The 16,121-nt window shown below is 37.3% G+C and overlaps 1 protein-coding gene and 2 long non-coding RNA genes across 3 annotated transcripts in view; 2 read left to right on the plus strand and 1 right to left on the minus strand.

Moving 5' to 3' along the window:
• The window catches only part of rnf121 (ring finger protein 121), a 103,622-nt gene extending 92,777 nt beyond the window's left edge, over nucleotides 1-10,845 (plus strand). Inside the window, exon 9 of the mRNA XM_079584914.1 lies at nucleotides 7,967-10,845. Coding sequence (XP_079441040.1) covers nucleotides 7,967-8,087 — 121 coding nt within the window. The 3' untranslated portion in view covers nucleotides 8,088-10,845. The remainder of the gene's footprint in view (nucleotides 1-7,966) is intronic.
• LOC306983987 overlaps nucleotides 1-16,121 on the plus strand; it is a 151,193-nt gene that overhangs the window by 108,701 nt on the left and 26,371 nt on the right. The window lies entirely within an intron of this gene.
• Nucleotides 10,855-14,293, minus strand: LOC306983985. Its single transcript, XR_013794459.1, has 4 exons — nucleotides 13,768-14,293; nucleotides 12,596-12,706; nucleotides 12,353-12,480; nucleotides 10,855-12,268 (listed from the first exon to the last, which is right to left on the minus strand). It is a non-coding gene; the product is annotated as an uncharacterized lncRNA (long non-coding RNA).

Raw genomic sequence — 16,121 nt, forward strand, 5'->3', positions numbered from 1 at the left:
GCTGGAAAAGAGAGAGTTAAAAGTTTCTGTTGCAATATCAAGTTCTTCTAAGCTATCCGGGATGCTGAGATGATGAAACTGATTAGGAAGATTATTGATAAAGCAATCTTTAGTGGCAGAAGTGATAGGTCTAACATTTTTATAACACGGAGTCGGCTTTGCATCCTTGGCTAAATGTAATTTAGATGAGACTAGAAAATGATCTGAGATGTCATCGCTCTGCTGCAGTATTTCAACGGCATCAACCCTATTCAATGTGATAGTATTAGATCTAGAGTATGATTACGGCAATGAGTAGGTCCTGACACATGTTGTCTAACTCCAATTGAGTTTACAATGTCTTTAAATGCCAATCCCAATGCATCTTTTTCATTATCTATATGTATATTAAAATCACCAACAATTAGTACTTTATCTGCAGCCAATACTAATTCTGATAGAAAGTCTGCAAATTCTTTGAAGTCTATATGGTGCCCTGGTGGCCTGTATACAGTAGCCAGCAGAATTTTCAAACGTGATTTATCGTTTACACTATATGTTTGTAAATTAAAGCAACACCAAGTAGCTTTTGCTCTCAGGGGCCCCCTACAGTTAAGAAACAGTATTAACTTCTACTACTGTCGCTAAAAATCTGTCATGGTTACACCAGGGGATATACGTGCATTCGTTGACAAGTCGATACCCCGAACTCTGCAGAAGGAGTTCTCACGTCTTGGGCAGACTGCCTGCGTTGCGTGTGAAATGTCGCTATACCAGCCGGCAAACAAACGCTATTTGGGCTCTCACGTCCGAAATTGAGGAAGTGGGGGGTGGTGGGGGAAGTGGGGGGTGGTGGGGGAAGTGAGGTATGCCGTAAAGCAGTCGAATATTGTAGTTCTTTTTGTGCTCTGGTTACTACCCGAACCCCGAAGTTCCGTAGTGCCAGTAAAAGCAATACAGACCCCGTCAGGCTATGCCAGATGTGTCATTCAACCTATTGGAAGTCGATGTACCATCAAAAGGGTCTTGGAAATTTATTATGAAGGTTGAAAAACTACTTGGTGTTGCTTTAAGCACCAGCACTTCAAAATAATTATATTTAAACTAGATTTCTTAGTGGTTTTGAAAATATTACTATAAATTACAGCAACACCTCCTCCTTTGCGTTTCAGATGAGGTTCATGTTTTTTACCGTAATCTTGTGGGGTTGACTCATTTAAAGCAATGTAATCATTTGGTTTTAGCCAGGTTTCTGTCAAACACAGCACATCTAGGTTATAATCTGATATCATATCATTAACTTTTTGCGCTTTTGAAGTAAGAGATTGAATATTCAGCAACCCAAGCTTTATCATTTGCTCATCTGTATTATATCTGTTTTTTATTTGTTGAACATCAATGTTAGTGCGTGTCTGATTGGTCCAGACGCTACAAATCCCCCCTTTTGAACGTTGTTGTCCGAGCTATAGACAACAACGAGCAACGTTAAAGGTGCAGACAATATCACAACACCCTCTGCTTCAGATCAGACACCCTTCTGGTTTGTCTCTACTGGAGTGGTGTTTGTTCTACGGTGGGTGATGTAGACAGTAGCCAAGTCCAGGTCTCTGCAGCAGGTGTCTTGACAGTGTGTCACCTGTCATAATGAAGTCAGTTCATTTGAGGCAGGTGCTTGTTTGTGGCTGCAGGAGGTGGTTATGGGTGTTGCGTAGTGTGGAGAGTTTCATACTGACCTAGTACTGGTAGCAAAAGGGCAGCAGGTGGTCCTGCACTCAGTCACCAGGCGTCTGAAGTCTGCAGTGTTACTCTGCTCTGGTGGCAGTGCTGACTTGAGCTTGCCTGAGTTGTGCAAGAGTCAGAGGTTTGTTCTTCCCAGTACTCTTCAGGTGAGTTCTGTTCAAGCAGCTCTTTTGCTAGTGCTAGCAGCTCTTGTAACTCAAAAGCAGGTGCAGCCTCTGTTTGGCACCTGTGTGAAAGGTGTACAGGATGATGTTGTTGTAGACTGCTGTGGGACGTCCTGTGGTGTTCGCTGCGAGGAGCCATGGAAAAGAACATCCTCACCCAGCAGTTGGTCTTGTGTCTAGGTCTATGGCCATGGTGATGGTTCTGCCCTCTGCTGGATAGGAGCTTTTGTTTAAGGCTCTTGCATTGTGGCTTTCTGGTACCAGCTTTGGATTCTGGATTTCACAGTTCAGTATCACTGGGGTCTTACAAACCCTTTTTGAGGAGGCCTTGTGTTTTTGTTGAAGGCTTTTTGTGTCTGGTCACGTAGTTGTTGGATAGGCATTGTGTGGGAGCAGGCCATAATGCCTAAATGGTGACTTATAATAAAGGCTCTTGAAGCTGGTGTCCTCCTCCATCCCAGGTTAGTTGCGAGCTCCGAAGTAAGCTCGTCTGAGTCTGTGGTAGTAAACGTAGGGAGTTTCATGCCGACCTTGTTTTGTGTCTAGGGCAGTGATCAGTCTGTTTTCAGACTCTGAGAATTCCTTTATGATGGCTTGTTTCAGCTGCTGGTCAACATCAGACTGGATGTTTTCTGGCTGCCGAGCCAGAAAGTGGCTCGAAAGCCAACCCAGAAACTCTGGGCTGGATGTGATCCAGATCAGATAGTCTATCTTGATGATTCACACTCATCAAAGACTGCAGGTAAGCGTGGACGTCGTGGTCTCCTGCAAACTGGTGTAAATGCAGGGGTCTGTCTGGCCATTCGGTTGAGGTCTTTGAGTTACATGTGTCGTTTCAGGATTCGTCTAAATCAATCCTTTTCCCTCTGCTGCTGCAGAAGCTTTAATGAAACTGTCTGATGACATGTTAAGCAGAGTGGTTTGTCTCCCCCCTTTGTAACTCTGTGCTTGGCTTGGGGGAGGTTTCTCTGCTGATTGCAAGTGGGGGAGTGAGATGTCTCTTCTGCTGTGGTTCTTTTTGTAGCAGGTAAGAGTGTCTCAGTTCTCGTTGGACCATGTCAAGTTCATCTTTGGTGTTGTTCAGCTTGCTGGGTCAGCGCTTCAATTCCAGCTCTGGACACATTCAGTTGACCTTCACGGGCCATGATTCTGGCATCTTTGTCCAAGAGTTCAGAATTTGCTGCTTTTAACAGTGACTGAGTTTGTGAAAGAGTTCTTTTCCAGGTCCTCTCTGGCTGTCTTTTCCAACTGCTCTTGTTGTTTAGCAGCTGTCAGAGCCGTTTGAAGTCTGTGGATTTCTTCTTGTGACTCCCTTCGGCCAGGTTCCTTGTCTGTCCTGAGCCTCCATCTCTAGCTGGTCTATGCGGCTTTTAGCATGTGTCAGCTCCTTTTGGTGATCTGGCGTTTGAGGTTGTTTACCTCCTGTTTCAAACCTGTGAGGTCATACAGAAAATAATAATACATTATTCGCAACTACTTTTATTTGTGTAAACTCACAATAACAAGAAAACGTTGTGCTTTTGTAAAATAAAATAAAACAATCAGGCGCGCTTTCAGGATCTCCGTGAACTGGAGCGCAAGAACTGAAACAAAATATAGCCTATGTAGGCTAAACCTTGAAATGTCCACTTTAAAACTAACAAATTCTAATCGAAAGCTAATACATTCTGATTATGTAATGCGTATGAAAGGTGCATTTCTCTCTAAAAGTGCATCTGCTTAACAGCGGAGATGGAGATGTTTTTAGCCGACTTAGAAAACAATAGTTTATTAATAATATTAATGGCTCTTCTCATTCAGCACTGCGGGATAAATATCAATACCAGGTTCTAATTTGCCCTTAGAAAACCAGTAAAATCTAAATGTTTTCCATATTAATTTGTGAATATTTTAAATGTTTAATAAAGGGGCAAAAGGTCATTAATAATAATAATGTCAAATGCGGTGGCTGTGATATTATATAAAAAAACGTCCGTTGCCGTGATTTTTGGAATGACTTATCGCAAGAGAAAAAAGGATGTTTTAGTCGCATAACATCAGTTAATGGAAACGCCGTCATTTCGCAATCGTTTTTTATCTATATTTAGATAATAGCGCAAAACATTTGCGCAAATATGTAATGGAATGTAATGGCTACTGATGGACATTTAGCAATGCTGATAACACAAAACATATGTAACATCATCAACCAATCTCCAAAAATAAATAATAAAGTCATACAGGCTCATATTGTATTAACACTAAGTATAAACGACAAAAACTAACATCTGTAAAAAAATGGGTAAATATGTTCTTACTCTTTCTGATTTCTGACTCTGTTGCTAAGCGCACTCCGAGTTGCAGGTGGAGGTAGTGATGAAGCTACATTCCTTTTAAAAAAGTTTCAGAATATTATTGAATCGTGTCATCTTCTCAACGCGCAGGTGACTGAATGATGAAACTTGAAGCGTTTAATGCATTTGCTTTGGGGCGTTTACCTGTTTTGCATAGATGGCTTAACACATTATCTTGTGAATAGCGCGCTCCGTGAGTAGGCGTGAACGAATTAAAGCTAATGAGCTCGTAATCAGCTCGACTGGAATCACTCTCTTTTCATACAGATTACAGAAGCTGAGAATATAATTTTTTTAATATAAATTACTTCATTTGAAAGATGCGATCTCAAGCTTGGCCCATGGGTATGTTTGCCTGTTTGACTGAATTTTCGGAGTTACAGATAATTGGAGTTAATTGACAGAGAGAGTGCAGAACTCGCATCATGTTAATTTTTCTTTATTTGGCAAAAAGCAAAACACTTTATTTTTATTGTGAGTATACAGAAAAAAAATAGAAACTGAACAGGATCGATGGATGTATAACACGAAAATGAAAGATCAATTATTTTGCATTGCTAAAAAAAAAAGAAGCTTAATTTACCTCAAATGAACAGCTTCGGAATGGTTATATGACTTTTTGGGAAAAACCACCCTTGCAACTTTGGGCCGGCGGGCCTAGATAATGATCTGAGATGTCATCGCTCTGCTGCAGAATTTCAACAGCATCAACATTGATTCCATGCGATAATATTAAATCTAGAGTATGATTAATAGATGATAGATTAACACTCCAATAGAGTTGAGAATGTCTTTAAATGCTAATCCCAATGCATCTTTATCGTTATCTACATGTATATTAAAATGTATATTAAAAACTCATTTAAAGTTATGTAATTGTTTGGTTTTAGCCAGATTTCTGTCAAACACAGCACATCTAGGTTATAGTCTGTAATTATATCATTAAAAATAAGTGCTTTTGAAGTAAGGGATTGAATATTCAGCAACCCGAGCTTTATCATTTGTTCATTTGTACTATATATGGTTTTTGTTGAACATCAATTCAATTTTTACCCTTTGATGGGATTCAAAGTTTTTTGTATTTCCTAATTCGGGGAACAGGCACAGTCTCTATATGATGATATCTAGAGTCTCTATGTGATGATTTATCTGACCTCTGTGAGGTGAGACAGCTAGCAGACGGTCGGCTTAGCCAGTCTGTCTGGTTCCTGACCTGAGCCCCAGATTGTCATGTTTGAGCTCTAAGACTATGTGCCATATTACTAGAGAGAAGAGCAGCACCATCCCAGAAGGGATGAATACCATCTCTTTTCAACAGGTCTGGTCTGCCCCAAAAACTTCCAAAAAATTCTATATTATTTTGCAGACACCACTTAGACAACCAGCCATTGAGTGATAACAATCTGATAAGTATCTCATCGCTCCTGCGAACAGGATGCCAGAGCAAATGACAGTGCCTGACATCGTTCTTGCGAGTTCACACACCTCTTTAACGTTAATTTTAGTGATCTTCGACTGGCGAAGTCGAACATCATTAGTGCCGACGTGAAATAATAATCTTAGAGAATTAACGATTAGCATTAGCTTGCACTTTCAAATTTTCTTTGATGTCAGGCGCTCTGGCTCCCGGCAAACATGTGACTGGTGGCTGGTGTCTCTATTTTCACGTTCCGTGTAATAGAATCGCCAATAACTAGGGCACATTCAATAGGATTATCAGTGGTTGTTTCACTGAGTGGGGAGAATCTATTTGTTGTGGTAATCAGAACAGAAGAGTGGTGTTTTGTCCCGTGACTACAGCGTCTCACGGTCACCCAATTGCCCTTGCTGCATTGGCTCTACTTCAGCCGGAACCGAACAATGTACAGATTTCGCTTAGCTAGTCACATCCAAAGTATTATCTAAAGCCCTTGCACTCTTACAATTAACCTCAATTAAAGTTTGGATGCGTTGTATCTAGTTCTGAAATCTTCTCCGTCAGCATTTATCATTCTCCCTGCATTTATCATGTGTAAATCCTGAGAAGATGTAAATCCTGCAAGACCATGCTATACATGTTACATGAAGTGCAAGTGATAATAAGAGGAGATGACGCGACTCGCGTATCTAAAAGAGCGAGGCGTTTGATTCAAAATGCTGAATACATTTGTTAGGTTTTATAACCTGGAAGATCCCGCCCTGCAGGCTAGACTCCTTTCAGTCTTAAGTCTCTATTCGACTGCCCTGGTTGAGCTGCACTATAAGGGTCGATGAGCGGTGCCGCTCTTCATATATCCCCTACGGTGTGCTTATGTACATGTGCGAGCCCACTCTGTTGGCCGCCTGTTTCCCACTTATGTGTCCCCCGGGGCGTTCCCCCCTGGGATTCATGTAGTGAATGCTTGGCGTGCATGGCGTTGACAAGGGGTCCCCGGTGCGTAATTCTATCACGCAGTACGAGAGAACCTTTTGTAAGAGAACATACTCGGTTACCTAACGTAACCTCGGTTATCTCTAGATGAGGGAACGAGTACTGTGTTCCCGGCCGTGATCGCGCCCCGAGCTCACTTCGCTTCAGGCGATGAAAAACCATTATAGCAGTCCCCGAGCCTTCCTTTTATGCGCTAAGCCACCCCTATTCTGGCGGGCTATGACGCGAAGCTTCCTCATTGGGCCATTGCGCCGTGAGGGCGCGAAGCTTCCTCATTGGGCGTGTCGTCATGCCCGGCTCAGTGGTAGGCTGCTGCAGTTGTCGCGAGGCAGCCAATGGGCACGCAAGACAGCCTGCTCTAGGTCTGCCTGCTGCTGCACTGCGTTGACAATATATACAAATTTAAGGATACATTTTTGGCTTCATATCTCGAGCAAAGATGACTTTACCCGGTGCGTAATTCTATTACGCAGTACTCGTTCCCTCATCTAGAGAGAACCGAGGTTACGTTAGGTAACAGAGTACATTTTCTGTATGTTACTGAAAAGTAACAAAATCCCAAAACTGGAACGTGGATCTGGAAAACTGCTTAAGCAACAGCTTACCCAGACTAACAATCGCACATCGTTTAAATAAGGCACCATGACAAAGTTTCACTTTGGTTCACACACAGGTTCACTTAAGTAAAACTCCCCAATCACACCAGACCTACAAAAGAAGAGGGAAAAACAACCAGAACCACAAACACAACTGAGCCATAACCCTTCACAGGGTTTTTTTTTTTTTTTTTTTGCTCAATTTTCTGTGCAAAATTATTAACCTTGTTAACCTTGTCTAATTACTGCTGTAATGTGATTGGCTGATGGAAGTCATGTTTTTCTAGATACACAACTGTCCTTGTGGACAATGATTGCAACTCTTGGGTCACTGTTATGTTTTGTTAAAGTGCCAACAAATGGCCAAACCCTGTTGCTTCTGTCTTCAGACATAAGTGTGTCAAATTTTGTAAAAACATTTCCTGTTCTAAAGTTATATCAATTTAGGTTAAAGCTGTGATATCCACTGCTTTTGACAACTTATTGACATTTTCCTGAAACTATAAGAAAAGTCTGCCAACCAGGTTATTATTCTACTGATTTTATTCCAATCAGGCTTCTTTGAACCAAGCCTAGAACCAGTTGTCTATGTATTTATTTGATAAGTAGCTGTTTGCATGGATCAATGTATATTCAGCAGCTCAGTACTGTTTTATCTGGCAGGTTTCAACTTATTTAATGTGTAAATAAACTAATTTTGTTTGTTTTTAAATAGCAAATTTAGCACCTTAACTCTGTTTTTAGATGGGAGAGACCCCACGTCATGTACGGACAGTTGCTGGACTGGCTGCGCTACCTCGTGGCCTGGCAGCCTGTTATCATTGGTCTGGTACAAGGCATCAACTACATCCTGGGTTTGGAGTAACAACAGCACCCAGTGTAGAGGGACCAGCATTCTTGATTCAAAATGCAGCAAATAAATGTCTTTGGTTTCTCGGAGACAGGGACTTTTTTTCCTCCAATTACTGTCTCTGAGTTTTGCTGTGCTAATGTGTCATCAAATGAATTTCTACTAGGAGTCTGATGTTGGATGTTTTTGTTGGCATTTTTTGTCTGACATTTGTTGATGGACTACTTGAAGTTTGAACCTTTGAAATTTGCATAAACAATTTACCATGTGCACATTGGGTTTTATAAAAAAATAAAATTGCTGTAAATATGTGCTCACCAGAAGTACACTGAGATATGTGCATGTGTTCTTTTACTGGTATGTGAGTAAGTAGTATTGAAGGAAATAGAATGATTTAAAACTTAAAATTAAAAATGCCACACTTGTGGATTGAGTAAGCATTTAAAATGACAAGTAATTGTAATGCTGAAGCTCTAGTGATGAGCAATGCACATGTCATGATTAGCAGACAGTATACACTATACAGTACAGACAGACACTGCCCTACTCCTTCACTTTGAGTAGGTCTGATGAAATGTACAACCGCTGACACAGGTATGCTGTTGTGTGAAAACAGAAAGTACCCTAATGATGCCTTCCTTATTTTTTTTATTTAAAAACATTCTGAAAAAAATGTCATTTAAAGGAAACTGAAATATTTGTGTTTAATTTTTAAATGTTCTGTCAGTGACGCGTTGATGTATTATTTTTGAAAAATCCAAAAATAAATATCTGTTCTGTTTACACAAAAAATATTTAAACATCCTAAAATATATTTTCTTTATAAACCGAATTCCTACAACAAATAAACTCATCTGCTAATGGAAATGGATGAGAATAATATGCTTTTTAAACCAGACTGAGTATAGAAAAATGTAGCAATGTGTTGGCACAGATGGCATTTACAATCCGTATTATCGTGCCAGTATAACATGGATGCGTTATTTCGGGTAGGAGACGGTGGCAATGCAGGTATGCACAATTTTCCATTAATTGGGACTGATAAAGAGAATTTACTTTTGTGAGTATGCTAAATCTGTGTTTGTGTAGTGTGTGTGCACAACAGGTGAAATCTACGCAAGTTTTATACTTGAGCCCTCTGGTCCCCAAAATAATATTTTGTAACGAAAGAAAAAATTTAACACGTTAATACATTAAGTAATGTAGTTATACAGAAATCGAATATATGTACAAATATGAAATATCCATTTATGAAATATATCCTCATAAAGTAAAAAAAACTATATGTACAATACATATATGCACAGGTATCTATACAACCTATAAGAAATTGGAACAATTACATGTCTTTACATAAATATAGCCCATAAAATGTTTTTGTATGTATAATTCATATTTTGAAATATTGCATGATTATTAGTACACATGACATGTCTTTCTATAAATGTGTTATAAAGACCTACAAATTACCCATACATGCACTCTTTATAGTGATATATGCAGTGTTTACAAATCATTTACAAAAGTTTATAGTTAATTTATAGTTGATAAACTGTAGTAAATATGCATTTAAGTCTACTTTAACAAACAGTGAGTTATTCATACATTGTCACTGTAATAAACAAATTATTATTTTTTAATTTGCTCATATATAAAGAGTTACCGTAAATAGTTCTCACTTTAGATTAGGTCATGGAATATCAGAAAATGTCATGAAGTGCTTTAGACCAAACTTTATTAGACGTTAATTGCATTAATAATAAGAATTCCTTAAAATTTTATATTACAAATATATTAAGCCTATCCCCAAAGTCAGCTTATAACCACTTAAAATGAATAAAAACAATGCTGTCAATATGAAATACATTCAAATACTCATGTTGTTAAAATACATTAGTTAGGGTTAGGGGATAGTATACAAATCATTATTTATATGGAAAGTTACAAAAAAATTGGAAACCCAACGTGTATGTGTGTGTCAGTGTTTAAGGAACATTGAATAATATGAATGCAATTAATGTCCAATTAATTGGTTTAAAGCACTGTTCTATTTTCCATGACTGAATCTAGTGATAACTGGTTAATAAGTTGTTAACAAACCATTATCTAACTCTTTACATATGAGCTATTTAAACAGTATTACTTTGTTAATTACAGTGACAATGAATAAAGTATACTCACTATTTGTATATAATTATTAATGTATTAACTACTGTTTATAAACTATTAATGAACTCTAGACTAATAGTTTGTAATAAGTGCTTTGTTACTGTATACTTACAGTGTTACCAAAGAAAAGAAAAAAATATATATATATGATTAATACACATGACATAGCTATGTCTGTGTATGAATGTGTATACAAATTACACATACCGGTACATGCACAGCATATTGTTTACATACATGTAAACTATGGTCTTAGTTTGGAGTTTAGTTATAATAAACCCCAAATATGGGTATTGCCATATTGTTTTTTCCCTTCTTACTTGTATTTTTTTCTGAAATCTGTGTGCAGGACGTCCAGAAGTCTACAGGACGAAGTTGGGTTAAAAACGACCCAACAACTAACCCAATGGTGGGTTGATATAGCACCGACCTAATGTTGGGTTATTTTAACCCAATAAATTAGGTAACTAGTTTTACCCAATAAATTGGGTTACAAAAAACTAATTTGTTGGGTTATTTGGCCAAAATTATGCTTTAACCAACCTAGTATTATTATTTTATTATTATACTATTATTGTCATGCAAATAAATAACTTACAACTTCAGTATATTGACAATGCTTTATTTACATTCAATGGCATTACATTCAAAGGCATTACATTCAAAAGTTATTATTGCATTTGTTTTATTTTATTTCCTAAAGGTAAGAAATTGTTTCAATAAATAAAAAAGGTGACCGTGTTTTGAGGGAACACCTCCAGGCACAGAATATTAATGCTAAAATTTATTAATTTAGAATTATGTTTTAAGTTCTAAGAAACATGGAGCACAAAAACAAATAAACAGTTGTAAACATTACAAGTTGTAAAAAAATTCATTAAGTCATTGTTGCAATTGCTTTAATTTACTTCCTTAAGGTAAGAAATTCTTTCAATAAATAAATAAATAAAAGTAATGCAATTATAAACTGCCTCATAAGACAACATTGTGTTGAGGGAACACCTCCAGGCACAGAATATTAATGCTAAAATTGATTTATTTACAATTCTGTTTTAAATTCTAAGAAACATGGAATACAAAAACACAAATAAACAAACAAAACAAACAAAATCAAGTCCACTTTATCCAATTATAAACTGCCTAAGTAGGCGACAGTGTGTTGATGGAACTCCCCCTGGCACAGAAACTGCCAAACAGGATTTGGATACTCAGGCCTCATCCACACTACTGCGTTTTAGTTTAAAAACGGAGAATTAAAACGAATACGATCTCTGTCCACACCAGTGTTTTAGCTGCGTATTAGAATTGATCTCCGTCTCCGAAACGACTGAAAACGTGGATCACGTGACCATTCACCAACACTGGGCGTGCGCGTGCCGGTGTAAACAGGCGCATGTAGGCGGTTATAAGATTGTAAAATGCAGAATTTACTTGCACAACAGCTGCTAGCAAAGACATCAACATCAGTAACACTTGTAATTCGTTATCCATGTTGCAGTCACTAACGTTACGTAGTCCAGGCTGTTTTTGTATGTTTTCTTCCCGGGGACGGGTCATGTGATGGGTGGCTGACGAATCAGGGAAGGATACGCCATGACTGGTGACACCCAATCATAGAGCCGAGCGTGAGCCTCTGCGTCAGCGTTTCTAAAGTCCTCCGTTTTGACCGTCTTCACTAAAACGCCCTCCGGGGATTCAAATGCAAAACGGGGTCGGAGCGTTTTTAAACTTCTCCGTTTTAGGTGTTCGTTTTTGCCGTTGTAGTCTGGACGGGAGGTGCAAACGTAGCAAAAGGTCTCCGTTTCTAAACGAAAACGCAGTAGTGTGGATGGGGCCTCAATTTCTAAAACATAAAATTATTTAAAGCATGTATCCACAGCTTGTAAAAGTCTGTCTTGCTCTAGTGCCGCTCCTCCCACAATGACGAAGGCTTTTGAGCAGTTGAATTTATCCCCAAGCTGCAGGACATGAGGGAATTGCCTCCGTTGCTCCTCCTCCTCCAAATATTGAATGATGTTTGTTCCAACCTTTAAATAGAATTTAGAAATGGTAAATATGCACACATGGATCAAATATTACCCAAAATGTGTTGTCATAAATGATGTACCTACAGGCTATAAATCAACAAATGCTTGTTTTGCCTCCTGGTAAGAGGGCCAAACCATCTTGCAGCCCGTTTTGTATGGCAATGGAGGAAGGATAGCTGGCAGGGTTTTCAAAGCAACATCTCCAAGAGTGTCTTTACATTAAACAAAAAGAACAATGGATTAATCTTTAAACAAGTGCATTATATTATAGACAACATATTACAACTTGACATGAAAGTACAGAGCTGTTGTGCAGGATTTTCTCACCAGAAGAAATGTTAGTCTGAACAGGAAGATCCAAGGCTCTCTTCTCGGTCTTGCGATATGAAATGATTCGTTGAGATGCATGTCCCCAAATTTCAAAAAGTCCTGAGCAATCTAAAAATGAATAAAGAAAAAGAAAAGTTAAAATCACACCAACACTTCATATGGTGCAGTAACAAAGAAATTGTGGACATTTGTTTTTCAATATGAAAAATCAAGCTTGGTGAATCAAATCAAGTGGGATTAATTTTTTTTTAAATATAGAAAAATAGAATTAAAATGCCACTAAAAGAAAAGATTTAGATTCCGATCTTATACCTATTTATTTTACGGAATCAAATCTAGAAAAAAAACATACATTTTAAATAAAAAACCGTGTATATAAAACCAACACCAATAAGCAGAAATGAAGTTGCGTATGCATGTATGTGTACCTGCATTTGTGTGGGTGTCAGGTCTCACAAATGATGCCCTAAATGTTAGGGCGCTGTTCACAAATGCACTGTTGCACCTGCGTGTGTGTTTGTGTGTAAGAGCAAGCATTGTTCCAAAATGCATTTGTGACTCAAAGCTTTCCTTTCTGTGTGAACAGAAATGTTCTGATTTATTCTGGATTTATTTTTTAAAAACTGAAAAAACCCTCTTGGGAATTGTAATAATGTAATAAATTCATACAGGTTATAGGGACATGGTGGGAAAGTTATGACAAAAGTTTGTGAATGCATCAAACACTATTTGACAAATGCATTCGCAACCATCTATGTTATTGAACTTAATACATGAAATACATTCTTCCATTCAACTTGTGGCCCACAACAATAAAACAATAACAAACAAATAATAAAATAGTTTATCTTTTACACAGGAATTTTCTCTGTAAATCGTTTGTGAATTTACATTTGAGATTTTTTTTTTACGCTGTTCAGGAGCCATGTGCCACTGAAAAGTGATGATTGAGATGCAGTTTGACCAATGTTTGCGTTACGTACATTACGTACGTTACGAAGGCAATGCAAAAAGGCACATTGAATGGCGTATTGAAGGAGTGCAAAAAGAGGACGTATGATCACCCTAGTTTAACACTTTGTAGTATTTTAAATTCACACTAGTTGGGATAGCCCAAGTAGACATTTGCGCTACAATGTAGGCCTTTATATAACACAGCATAACGTTACCTTCTTCCTGTAAGTGACTGCGACACTGGATGGACCAGGCTTCCGCTGGGTCTTGAAGCCGAGCGCGTCGGTCAAATATCTGAAAATAACTTCCCACAAAGTATTAGCAGCTAGAAAGAACATAGACAGTGAGGAAGAGTATCACAATCGAGTATTAAGAAATACCATCGGTGCCGTTAGTCGCAGATCGAAAGGGGAGATATAAACATGGAAATAATCTAAACAGAAAAAAAGTCGGCAATAATACTATGTAAGAGCTTAAAGTCACTTCATAACGAAAAAAATAACATATGTATACAATATGCATAGCCTATAGATACTGTATAGTGTAATATTAACTCACCCGTGCCGTGTATCTTCTATCACACTTGCGGTGGTCAACCGTTGAAATTTGAATTTTAACCCAACGGACTGCGTTGTTATGGAAACAACCCAATAAATGTTCCGAATAACCCAACAGAACGACCCAATATTTTTAACCCAGCTATTGGGTACGCAAAATAACCCAACGTTTTTTAGAGTGAGACTGTTTTGCCAATTATGTGAGCCAGAAAAATAGGCCTATACTGCCATCAAGTGGTTTACATTTGGTATGGTATTACATTTTATTGTATCTCTTTCTTTTAACCAGATTGCACTAATCTGTCTGTTTTAACAAATGCTACATTAATTGAAAAATAAAAAATATATTAATTCTTTTATAGAGATGAATGGTTTATAATTTAGAATATTGTTTTGTGCTCAAAATAAAAAATATATTAACCCTTTCATGTATGAATTATGATATCCTCAGTGAGGATTTTTTTTTTTTCCTATTCGTTTTTATTGCTCTTAGGGCATAAAAAATAAGATTTTAAATTTTTATTTTATTTTACACATTTTTCAAAGAGATTTTCAGATGTCCAGTTAAGTGGACAGCATGCGTTTATGGTTTAAACTGAAGAGATACTGTATTAAACATAATACAGTAATAACACAGCAATATTGTGTGTATTTAACAAACCAATCAATAAAATTATATAAAATCATGTGAAAACTATAAAATATATACAAAAAATATAAATGTGAAATATTGCAAAGGCAACTGAACTTCGCGTATCTTTGATTATGTAATGCATTAACTTGCATTATGTAATCAGATTACTTTTTGATCTATCATGCAATGCATTACATGTAATGTGCATTACGTAATTAGATGACTTTTTTTGATGAAATGAATAAAGTAATGGACACATACATTATGTAATCACATTACTTTTTTGATGTCAGTGAAAATTACATTTTAATAATACTATTAAATTTATTTACAGTCAAAAAAAGTTACTTATTTAGTTGCATATTTAAGTATTTTCAAAAACAACATTCACAGTATGAGTATGAATTGTATCTGAAATATTGCCATTGATGCATGAGGTCCACTATACAGATGATTATCTAAAATCATAACTTGGAAAATTTAACTGAGATATGTCGCTTGATGCTGCAATATTTTTTTTACCTACAAGAGTCTCCTAGGATAGAAGGAATTGTAAGGTAAATGCCTCGGACTCTGGGTCCGTATGAATTAGCTCAAATGATCTATAGGGAATTTTAATAACTAATCATGAATATGATTAATATATTGCATATTACAGTTACATTAAATTATCAAAATTGAAGATAGACTATATGAATATATGAATAATCAATCACAACAAATTATAATTCCTCATTCATACATCAATAGTCTTATTTCAGATCGATTATGAGATAATCTTTAAGGGAAATTAATGTAATTATCAAATCGGTGTTGTCCAGCAACGACCGTAAGATTAAACTATCAATTTCTCAATAAAGTTATCCCTTCTAACAAACTCCAAGAAATATTAACTTTCTGGCCGTGAACATTAATTTTCTTGTGTTTATAAAATTAAATCTACTCGATGTAGTAAATAATAAGAGCGCTGGTAGCTCTTGGGTCGTAAATCTCATTGACTCGTCATTACGAACATTTACCCAGAAACAGTCTTGAATATATAGCTTTAATAAATGCAAAACTACAGAATAAGGACTACACAATACACTGATTATATGTCTATGTACATAACATACAGGTGAACAAACAAGACAAAACGAATAACAGATGAGAGAGAGAAAGTGAGAGAGAATGAAAGCGAGGATGACTCATAAGAGTGAACTGGGTGCGCTCGCGATTCGAGGGAGAGAGAGAAGATGAGAGAGGGAGTGAGAGAGGGTAGATCACGAATGATCATGGAATAGCAAAATCACAGACCTTTTGAGAGAGCCAACAACGAACAAACTTTAAAACAAACGGAAAGCGGTGGTCACACCCGACCCACCCACCCGCCCTCACA

Source organism: Phoxinus phoxinus, assembly GCF_949152265.1.
Source record: "Phoxinus phoxinus genome assembly, chromosome: 17".
Taxonomy (NCBI): Eukaryota; Metazoa; Chordata; class Actinopteri; order Cypriniformes; family Leuciscidae; genus Phoxinus; species Phoxinus phoxinus.